The following is an 11931-nucleotide window of genomic DNA, read 5'->3' as shown; positions in this document are numbered from 1 at the left end:
AGCATCAGCGAGCGTCGGCCAGCCAGTCAGCATCAGCGAGCGTCGGCCAGCCAGTCAGCATCAGCAGGCGTCGGCCAGCCAGTCAGCATCAGCGAGCGTCGGCCAGCCAGTCAGCATCAGCGAGCGTCGGCCAGCCAGTCAGCATCAGCGAGCGTCGGCCAGCCAGTCAGCATCAGCGAGCGTCGGCCAGCCAGTCAGCATCAGCGAGCGTCAGCCAGTCAATCAGCGTCAGCCAGCGACCGAGCGTCAGCCAGCGAACGTCAGCCAGCCAGCGACCGAGCATCAGCCAGCCAGCGAGCGTCAGCCAGCCAGCCAGCGAGCGTCAGCCAAGTCAGTGTCAGCCAGCCAGCCAAGTCAGTGTCAGCCAGCCAGCCAAGTCAGTGTCAGCCAGCCAGCCAAGCCAGTGTCAGCCAGCCAGCCAAGCCAGTGTCAGCCAGCCAGCCAAGCCAGTGTCAGCGAGCGTCAGCCAGCCAGTCAGCATCAGCGAGCGTCAGTCAGTCAATCAGTGTCAGCCAGCAACCGAGCGTCAGCCAGCGAACGTCAGCCAGCCAGCGACCGAGCGTCAGCCAGCCAGCCAGCGAGCGTCAGCCAGCCAGCGACCGAGCGTCAGCCAGCCAGCCAGCGAGCGTCAGCCAGCCAGCCAGCCAGCGAGCGTCAGCCAGCCAGCGAGCGTCAGCCAGCCAGCGAGCGTCAGCCAGCCAGCGAGCGTCAGCCAGCCAGCGAGCGTCAGCCAGCCAGCGAGCGTCAGCCAGCCAGCGAGCGTCAGCCAGCCAGCGAGCGTCAGCCAAGTCAGTGTCAGCCAACCAGCCAGGCAAGTCAGTGTCAGCCAGCCAGGCAAGTCAGTGTCAGCCAGCCAGGCAAGTCAGTGTCAGCCAGCCAGGCAAGTCAGTGTCAGCCAGCCAGCCAGCCAAGTCAGTGTCAGCCAGCCAGCCAGCCAAGTCAGTGTCAGCCAGCCAGCCAAGTCAGTGTCAGCCAGCCAGCCAAGTCAGTGTCAGCCAGCCAAGTCAGTGTCAGCCAGCCAGCCAAGTCAGCGTCAGCCAGCCAGTCAGCGTCAGCCAGCCAGCGTCAGCCAGCTAGCCAGCGTCAGCCAGCTAGCCAGCGCGTCAGGCAGTCAGTGTCAGCCAGCCAGCCAGCCAGTCAGTCAGTCAGTGTCAGCCAGCCAGCCAGTGTCAGCCAGCAAGCCAGTCAGTCAGTGTCAGCCAGCCAGTCCGTGTCAGCCAGCCAGTCCGTGTCAGCCAGCCAGTCCGTGTCAGCCAGCCAGTCCGTGTCAGCCAGCCAGTCCGTGTCAGCCAGCCAGTCCGTGTCAGCCAGCCAGTCCGTGTCAGCCAGCCAGTCCGTGTCAGCCAGCCAGTCCGTGTCAGCCAGCGTGTCAGTGGTAACCAGCCAGCGCCAGTCAGTCAGCGTCAACCAGTCAGTCAGTGTGTCCCTCCCCCCCTGACCTGGCCCCCCCACACTCGGCGTCCGTCAGCTGCTGCCCTCCCTCCCTCTCGATCACACTGTCTCCCTGGCTCTGCTCTGGCTGTCTAGCACCTTCCAGAGTCACAGCCCCGTGAAATGGCACATAAGGGATATTGGCAAAACTGGCCTGGTAAATGATGAATACAACTTGTGCTTGAGGAGAAAGAAAGCTACTTTCATGAGGCATGGGCTATTGGAAGACAGAAAGACATGTACAAAATACTGCAGCAAAACATATTTTCTCTGATCTCGAAAAGCATTTTACAACTTGATACTTAACAGTCGTGTGCAGTAGCCTTGTGACATATGCCTGGTGTTAGAATAACACATTTAAGGCCTTTACAGTTGGCACACTGTCCTCCATTGCCAGCTTCTTTACTGCGGTTTCACATTTCATAGCACTTAGCCTTTGGGATTACACATCAAATCTCTCTGCCTCCCTCTGCCATACCAACTGCTGCTATGGCAACGGCAGGGTAGCTGTGGTGGATGACAGTTGTGTATGAGAGAGGAGAAATAACAAGAGTAAGTGCATGTGATGTGTATCAGTTTGTGTATGTGTGTATTGATTTGGTTTGAGTGTGTGCGTGCGTACGAGTATTGGTTCGGTTTGCGTGTGAGAGCCGCTGGTGCCTCGGATCATAGCACTCCAAAGCCATTCTCCCAGTAATTCTAGGGAGCTTGTTGCGCCCATAATAGCCGAGGACCATGCCAGGAAGGGGTAATGATCAACAGCAGGACAGAGAGAAGGCTATTAGAAGAGCTGGAGCTTAGCTGTTGGAGACACATTTAACAAAAAGGAACCACCTATATGAATATTATTATAGAAATCCATAGGACACTGATTACTAAGAATATATCTTAGTTGCAACCATGCTGTATGGGAGATGGTGGTTAACACATAGGTTAAGTATGACTGCTCCATTCAAACGGAGCAATAGGAGATGTGTGTGTGATTAAATTGGTGTCAAATTGTAGTCTGTGTGTGTGCTCAATTATGTGTGTGCGCAGGGTTATGTGTGCCTGCACACGTCAGAGAGAAAATAACAGTGGGCTTTCATATCTTTAAAGATCTAGCACACTTCCAAGGCCTACTGTTCGACCGCAGATTGCATTGTGCCTCTACTTTTATGTCCTGGTAAAGCTGGATTGATTGGTTTTCAACGTCACTTTTTATAAAAGGTCTGTGTCAAGTGGGTCAAACGTTGCATCACAGACTGTAGCCTTCGACTGGAGAGTAAAAAATAACTGGAAATTACTGCGACACATATATATTCATCACATATAAGTATGTGAGTGAGCAGTGAACAAGAAAACTGCTGCACATACTATAGCTGAAGCCATGTCAAAAGGAGCACTAGCATTACTTGTAGTTGATATTAGGCCGCAACAAAAATTAAATATAAAAAAACTTAGATTGTGGGCACATCTAAATTAGATGGGGTGTAAAAGTCCACATAAAACAAGTCACGTCCCCATAAGCCCTACGTCGCCTTTATAAACCCCCGTCGTCCCAGTACATTAGTGTATGAAGCGGTGTGCTGTGTTGCCTGATGTGACGTCACTGTGGTAAAGTTGGCAACGCTGGCGGGACTCACCACAATCATCTCCGAAGGTTCCAGAACGATGCACTCACATCCACGTCTCAGGCTCCCTGCAGAACGCTTCCCAAAACTGGTGAGAGAACAAATGACAGAGAAAAAAAATAGTATTTTAGGGAAAACTACTTTTAATACATTTTGCTTGGCATCGGTGGGATTCAATCTGGAATTTCTGTTATTCCTGTTCAAACGATAGACAAACATTCGTCCTTGAACAGCTTATAAGTAAGCATTTCACAGTAAGGTCTACACCTGTTGTTTTCGGTACATGTGACAAATATAATTCGATTTGAAGTTGGATAAGTAAAAATACACTTCGGGTGGAAAATTCCTGGATGAAGAATGAAGACTGCAACAGTTGTATGATGCATTCAGTCCCCAAAGTGAGACGAGGGTTCCCTTGTATCGTATTTACGAAATCAACACCAAAATGTGTGTTGATGTGACCCCCGGAGTCACATATCAGTACATATCATCTTTTGTTTATGTTGTGTAAATTCCCCCAGTGTACATACATATACAAAAGTATGTGAACATCATCAAATTAGTGGATTCGTCCATTTCAGCCACACCTGTTGCTGACAGGTGTATACAATTGAGCACACAGCCATGCAATCTCTATAGACAAACATTGTCAGTAGAATGGCCCGTACTGAAGAGCACAGTGACTTTCAACGTGGCCCCATCAGAGGATGCCACCTTTCCAACAAGTTTGTCAAATATCTACCAAGCTAGAGCTGCAGCGGTCAACTGTAAGTGCTGTTATTGTGAAAAATAAACATCTAGGAGCAACAACGGAACAGCTGTGAAGTGGTAGGCCACACAAGCTCACAGAATGGGACCCCAATCGTCTGTCCTTGGTTGCAACACTCACGACCAAGATCCAAACGGCCTCTGGAAGCAACGTCAGCACAAGAACTGTTATTCGGGAGCTTCAAAAAAAGGGTTTAAATGGCCGAGCAGCCGCACACAAGCCTAAGATCACCATGCGCAATGCCAAGCATCGGCTGGAGTGGTGTAAAGCGTTCCATCATTTAACTCTGGAGCAACATAAATGCGTTCTCTGGAATGTTGAATCACGCTTCACCATCTGGCAGTCCGAACGAAAAAAATGTGGGTTTGGCAGATGCCAGGAGAACACAACCTGCCCTAATGCATAGAGCCAACTGTAAAGTTTGGTGGAGGAGGAATAATGATCTGGAGCTGTTATTCATGGATTGGGCTAAGTCCCTTAGTTCCAGTGAAGGGACATCTTAACTCTACAACATACAAAGACATTCTAGACGATTCTGTGCATCCAACTTTGAGGCAACAGTTTGGGGAAGGCCTTAAACTGCTATCCCAGGGAAACATGATTCCATTGCAAAAGCAAGTGAAATAGATAATAAACAAAAGTGAAAAAGGACTAAATTAACAGTAAACATTACTCAAAAGTTCAAAACAAATAAAGTCATTTCAAATATATATATACACACACTGCTCAAAGAATAAACACTAAAATAACACATCCTAGATCTGAATGAATGAAATATTCTTATTAAATACTTTTTTATTTACATAGTTGAATGTGCTGACAACAAAATCACACACTTTTATCAATGGAAATCAAATTTATCAACCCATGGAGGTCTGGATTTGGAGTCACACTCAAAATTAAAGTGGAAAACCACACTACAGGCTGATCCAACTTTGATGTAATGTCCTTAAAACAAGTCAAAATGAGGATCAGTAGTGTGTATGGCCTTCACGTGCCTGTATGACCTTCCTACAATGCCTGGGCATGCTCCTGATGAGGTGGCGGATGGTCTCCTGAGGGATCTCCTCCCAGACCTGGACTAAAGCATCCGCCAACTCCTGGACAGTCTGTAGTGCAACGTGGCGTTGGTGGATGGAGAAAGACTCAGTCTCATGTTACCACTAGAGTGAAAGCACCGCGAGCATTCAAAAGTGACCAAAACATCAGCCAGGAAGCATAGGAACTGAGAATTGGTCTGTGGTCACCACCTGCAGAACCACTCCTTTATTGAGGGTGTCTTGCTAATTGCCTATAATTTCCACCTGTTGTCTATTCCATTTGCACAACAGCATGTGAAATTTATTGTCAATCAGTGTTGCTTCCTAAGTGGAAAGTTTGATTTCACAGAAGTGTGATTGACTTGGAGTTACATTGTGTTGTTTAAGTGTTCCCTTTATTTTTTTGAGCAGTGTGTATACAGTGTTGTAGCAATGTGCAAAAAGTTAAAGAACAAAAAGGGAAAAATAAACAAATATGGGTTGTATTTACAATGGTGGTGTTCTTCCCTGATTGCCCTTTTCTTGTGGCAACAGGTCACCATTTTTGCTGCTGTGATGACACACTGTGGTATTTCACCCAGTAGATATGGGAGTTAATGTGTCTGCGTAATCTGAGGGAAATATGCGTCTCTAATATGGTCATACATTTGGCAGGGGGTTAGGAAGTACAGCTCACTTTCCACCTCATTGTGGGCATTGTGCACATTGTCTTCTCTTGAGCGTCAGGTCTACCTATGTCGGTCTCTCAATGACAAGGCTATTCTCACTCAGTTTTCTTTCATTTTGGGTCAGACAGTGGCAGGCATGCTGTGTACTCTGTTTAAGGCCAAATAGCTTTCTAGTTTGCTCAGTTTTTTTTGTAAATTTTTTCCAATGTGTCAATTAATTATCTTTTTATTTTCTTGTTATTTGGTTGGGTCTTATTGTGTTGCTGTCCTGGGGCTCTGTTTGTGAACAGAGCCCCAGGACCAGCTTGCTTAGGGGACTCTTCTCCAGGTTCATCTCTCTGTAGGTGATGGCTTTGTTATGGAAGGTTTGGGAATCGCTTCCTTTTAGGTGGTTGTAGAAGTTAACGGCTCTTTTCAACAATAATTATTTGGTGTTTTACTAGGGACACTGAGGATATCTTTGCAGAGTCTCAATTTGGTGTTTGTCCCATTTAGTGAATTCTTGGTTGGTGAGCGGCCCCCAGACCTCATAACCATAAAGGGCAATGGGTTCTATAACCGATTTAAGTATTTTTAACCAGATACTAATTGGTATGTCGAATTTCATGTTCCTTTTGATGGCGTAGAAGGTGTCTCTCAGATCTTTCACAGCTTTGTAGACGTTACCTGTGGCGCTGATGTTTAGGCCAAGGTAGGTATAGTTATGTGCTCTAGGGCAACGGTGTCTAGGTGGAATGTGTATTTGTGGTCCTAGCAACTGGACCTTTTTTTGAACACCATCATTTTTGTCTTACAGAGATTTACAATTAGGGCCCAGGTCTGACAGAATCTGTGCAGATGATCTAGGTGCTGCTGTAGGCTGCCCTCAGTTGGGGACAGAAGCACCAGATCATCAGCAAACAGTAGACATTTGACTTCAGATTCTCGTAGGGTGAAGCCAGGTGCTGCAGACTGTTGTAGTGCCAATTCGATGATATACATGTTGAAGAGGGTGGGGCTCAAGCTGCATCCCTGTCTCACCCCACGAGCCTATGGAAAGAAATGTGTTTTTTGCCAATTTTAACCACACACCGTGTACATGGATTTTATAATGTCATGTCGTTTTTGTTTATATAAATGCTGCAGTTGCCACTCAAGTTTTTTCTTCCAATTGTGAACCCTATGAAATAACTAGCTAGTTAGCGGTGTGTGCTAAAAGTGTTTCAAAATCTGTCTGAGACCTCAAAGTAGTTGTGTTCTTTGCTATTTACGGCCATGGCTTTTGTGGAGCGATAGGTAACGATGCTTCAAGGGTGACTGTTGTTGATGAGGCAAGTCAGTTAACCTCACTGGGATGTGTAGGATGATAGCATCCCACCTCGCCAAAAGCCAGGGATAATGCAGAGCACTAAATTCAAATAAATTACTATAAAAATCTAACTTTCCTTAAAACACACATGCAAGATAGCAAATTAAAGCTACACTTGTTGTGAATCCAGCCCACATGTCAGATTTCAAAAATGATTTTTGGCGAAAGCAAACGATGCTATTATCTGAGGATAGCACCTCCGTAAACAAAGAGAGAAAGCATATTTCAACCCTGCAGGCAAGACTACAAAATATCTAAAATATCTACAAAATATCTCAAAAGTTACCTGTAAACTTTGCCAAAACATTTCAAACTACTTTAGGTATTGTATTAACCTGTTGCTTCTACTCCAAGCGTCCCAACTAGAGCTCTGGAAATGCAAATGCGCTACGCTAAATGCTAATAGTATTAGTTAAAACTCAAAAGTTCATTAAAATACACATGCAGGGTATCGAATTAAAGCTACACTCGTTGTGAATCCAGGCAACAAGTCAGATTTTTAAAATGCTTTTCGGCGAAAGCATGAGAAGCTATTATCTGATAGCATGCAACACCCCAAAAGACCCACAGGGGACGTAAACAAAATAATTAGCATTTCGGCGTTACACAAACCGCACAATAAAATAGAAAACATTCATTACCTTTCACCATCTTCTTTGTTGGCACTCCTAGATGTCCCATAAACACTATTTGGGTCTTTATTTCGATTAAATCGGTCCATATAAAGCCTAGATATCGTTATATGTAGACTGTGTGATAAGCGAAAAAAAAACATCGTTTCAAAACGTAACGTCATTTTTAAAATTCAAAAAGTCGACGATATACTTTCACAAAACACTTGAAATACGTTTGTAATGCAACTTTAGGTATTAGTAAACGTTAATAAGCGATAAAATTCATCAGGAGGCGATGTAAAGATCATTAGCTGTCCGTCTGGAAAAATGTCCGGCTAGAAACTCAACGAAAATATCCGGTCCTGACCGGAGGAAATACGGTGTCCTACATGTGTTTGACCAAGAAAAACTCGAAGGAAATGACAAGACTCTAGACACCGTGTGGAAGCTGTAGGTACTGCAACCTCAGTCAATTAATTGTGGTTCACCTTTATCAATGGGATCAAGTAGCGCATGGATATATTTTCCCATTTTCAGTGATCAGTTTTTCCTGTGCTTTTCGATGTAAATGCCGTTCTGGTAAAGCCACAGCAGTGATTTAACCAGTTTTTTAAACGTCTGAGTGTTTTCTATCCACACAGACTAAGCAAATGCATATACTATATTCCTGGCATGAGTAGCAGGGCGCTGAAATGTTGCGCGATTTTTAACAGAATGTTCAAAAAAGTAGAGGGTCGACTGAAGAGGTTAACAGTACACTCCAAGTGACCCTCGTTCAAGATGGACATACTACTTCATTACACAAAGGAAAAACCAATTTCTAAAGACTGTTGAAATCCAGTGGAAGCGATAGGAACTGCAAGAAGGTCCCTTAGATATCTGGATTCCCAATGAAAACCCATTGAAAAGAGAGTGGCCTCAAAAAAATCTGAATGAGTATAACAGAACTTATTTAGCAGGCGAAACCCAGAGGACAAACCAAAGACATGATTCAAACAGTTTTAGAAACTTCAGCGTTCTCTATTCAAATCTACTAATAATATGCATATCTTATCTTCTGGGGATGAGTAGCAGGCAGATGAATTTGGGCGTGCATTTCATCCGGACGTGAAAACACTGCCCCGTCACCAAGAAGTTAAGAACACATTCTTATTTTCAATGACGGCCTAGGAACGGTGGGTTAACTGCCTCGCTCAGGGGCAGAACAGATTTTTACCTTGTCAGCTCGGGGGATTCCATCTTGCAACCTTACAGTTAACTAGTCCAACGCTCTAACCACCTGATTACATTGCACTCCACGAGGAGGACTGCCTGTTACGCGAATGCAGTAAGCCAAGGTAAGTTTCTAGCTAGCATGAAACTTATCTTATAAAAAACAATCAATCATAATCACTAGTTAACTACACATGGTTGATGATAGTACTAGTTTATCTAGCTTGTCCTGCGTTGTATATAATCGATGCGGTGCGCATCGTTGCTCCAATGTGCACCTAACCATAAACATCGATGCCTTTCTGAAAATCAATACACAGAAGTAGATATTTTTAGACCTGCATATTTAGCTAAAAGAAATCTAGGTTAGCAGGCCATATTAACCAGGTGAAATTGTGTCACTTCTCCTGCGTTCATTGTACGCAGTCAGTGTATATGCAACAGTTTGGGCTGCCTAATTTGCCAGAATTTTATGTAATTATGACATAACATTGAAGGTTGTGCAATGTAACAGGAATATTTAGACTTATGGATGCCACCCGTTAGATAAAATACGTAACGGTTCCGTATTTCACTTAAAGAATAAACGTCTTGTTTTCGAGATGATAGTTTCCGGATTCGACCATATTAATGACCTAAGGCTCGTATTTCTGTGTGTTATGTTATAACTAAGTCTATGATTTGATAGAGCAGTCTGACTGAGCGATGGTAGGCACCAGCAGGCTCGTAAGCATTCATTCAAACAGCACTTTCGTGCGTTTGCCAGCAGCTGTTTATGACTTCAAGCCTATCAACTCCCAAGATTAGGCTGATGTAACCGATGTGAAATGGCTAGCTAGGTAGCAGGGTGCGCACTAATAGCGTTTCACACGTCACTCGCTCTGAGACTTGGAGTGGTTGTTCCCCTTGCTCTGCATGGGTAACACTGCTTCGAGGGTGGCTGTTGTCGTTGTGTTGCTGGTTCGAGCCCAGGGAGGAGCGAGGAGAGGGACGGAAGCTATACTGTTACACTGGCAAACACTTTGTTTTTGCATTATTTCAACCAAATTGAGCATGTTTCATTATTTATTTATTATTAATTTTACCTTTATTTAACTAGGCAAGTCAGTTCTTATTTTCAATTACCATAGGCCTAGGAACAGTGGGTTAACTGCCTGTTCAGGGGCAGAACGACAGATTTGTACCTTGTCAGCTCAGGGATTTGAACTTGCAACGTTTCGGTTACTAGTCCAACACTCTAACCACTAGGATACCCTTGAGGCTAAATTGATTTTGATGTATTATATTAAGTTAAAATAAGTGTTCATTCAGTATTGTTGTAATTGTCATTATTACAAATAAAAATATCGTCCGATTAATCGGTATCGGCTTTTTTTTGTCCTCCAATAATCGGTATCGGCGTTGAAAAATCTTAGTCTGTCGACCACTATAATCAAAGTCAATGAAAACATGACCGGAAAACGAATAGTTTAAGGTCTCCAAACAACTCCAACCGACCAAAGGCTAAACAGACAGTCAAGATGGTTAGAGGGCATCGAAAGAGTGCAGAGCTTCTGATGCCTTCTCGCTCATCCAACACAAACACAAAACATGCCGTTCGGGCACATGGTAGCTTTCCTGAACTGTAAATAGAAGCCGACATCCAGGCAAAGAATTCACAAGTGACTTGTGACTAATGACTCATACATTTTACTTCCCGAAATATAACTTGATGCTTCAATGACGCTGAAATAGGGTGGAGTGCATCCATTTTGGGTACACATCGAGTGGAGTGCATCTCAAAATATCAAATCATGCCTAGTGTCTACTCCTTTCATAACTTTCCCCACAAATTCAAAAGCACAAAAGTTAAATGTAGTGTTAGTTCAGTTGCCAAACGGATGTATAACCTCAACCAAACAAATCTCTCTGCTGAGCTGATCTGGAGGCACAGTGTCCTCGCTAACAATACCAAAATAATAATTTTAAAAAAACATGCCTTGCATCCCTGACATCTTTCATATACTCTAATCATTGAAACCACCAGCTCCCTTTCTGGAGAAAAGTCATAATTTCAGCTACAACCTACCATTGTGCTACTGTGTGCTGGTCCTCCTAGGGAAAAGATGTCTCACAGACTCACGCCTAGTGCCTGGAAGTTAAGAAAATCTCAATGAACTCATACCTGCCAGAGGTCTGTCATCTGGTATGTATATCCTCGCTCTCTCTCTCAAAGTCCTTCCTCAGTCTACAACCACCTAGACGAGTACATCCAGTTCGGAAAAGTTCTGATCAATCGCAGCATTTCACTCTGCTCATAGTTGCACCCTCCTGCTGGTGTTTGAGTGAGTGAGTGTGTGAGAGGGTGTGTGTGTGTGTGCCTGTCTCTAGCTACGCTGTGCGTACTCTGGCCAACATTCCAGTGCACAGCTCACTTCCTGCAGGCCTGGGAGCGTACAGGCCAGGGGTGGGGTGGTGTGAGTGAGTGGGTGACCCTTTCTTCCACCAGTCCTTCTCTGCAGACCATATACATGAACTCTGATGCAACAGGCTACAATTTTGACTAGTGGGGAGTAATATGCACGCAGCTCTCACTCCTATACCCTCCCTTTTTTTGATCTCCTTATTGTTACTACAATTATGATTATAATAATAAGTAATGTAGTTATCATTAGTAGGCTTTGTATAGTATCCTTGTATAACCACCATCGAGCTGTAGGCCTAAGAGCGCATCCTGTTTAGTTTTAATACCGTAACGTACTTATGCCAATATTTCAATATAGGCTACTGTATCAATCAATTAACCATTAATTCGTTCATGCCACCACAGAGCACATGAGACATTCATGCGTTGAAATGCAATCAAGCATTTTAGTTTTAAAATTCAATAACAAAGTGAGCTTTGAATAATTAGCCTAAACAATAAATAAACCGCAATTCACAAATTAATGCAACTGTTTTTAGTCTGCTGTAAGGCTTAATATATATATATATATATATACACTGCTCAAAAAAATAAAGGGAACACTTAACTTCTTGGATATAGGGGGCGCTATTTTAATTTTTGGATGAAAAACGTTCCCGTTTTAAACAAGATATTTTGTCACGAAAAGATGCTCGACTATGCATATAATTGACAGCTTTGGAAAGAAAACATTGACGTTTCCAAAACTGCAAAGATATCGTCTGTGAATGCTACAGAACTGATGTTACAGGCGAAACCCAGATAAAAATCCAATCAGGAAGTGCCGCATTTT

The 11931-nt window shown here is 44.2% G+C and overlaps 1 protein-coding gene across 15 annotated transcripts in view; it reads right to left on the bottom strand.

The window, feature by feature from the left end:
* LOC115130821 (rap guanine nucleotide exchange factor 2-like) overlaps positions 1 to 11931 on the bottom strand; it is a 154475-nt gene that overhangs the window by 77505 nt on the left and 65039 nt on the right. For 14 of the 15 annotated variants that reach the window (XM_029662302.2, XM_065019778.1, XM_065019766.1 and 11 more), the window contains exon 5: positions 3057 to 3132. In XM_029662302.2, coding sequence (XP_029518162.1) covers positions 3057 to 3132 — 76 coding nt within the window. Of the gene's footprint in view, positions 1 to 3056; positions 3133 to 10859; positions 11031 to 11931 lie in introns of those variants that run through there. The other variant, XM_065019777.1, reaches the window with a different exon arrangement.

This window comes from Oncorhynchus nerka, linkage group LG6 (genome assembly GCF_034236695.1).
Source record: "Oncorhynchus nerka isolate Pitt River linkage group LG6, Oner_Uvic_2.0, whole genome shotgun sequence".
NCBI classification, from domain to species: domain Eukaryota; kingdom Metazoa; phylum Chordata; class Actinopteri; order Salmoniformes; family Salmonidae; genus Oncorhynchus; species Oncorhynchus nerka.
This window is presented reverse-complemented; position numbering and strand designations above follow the sequence as displayed.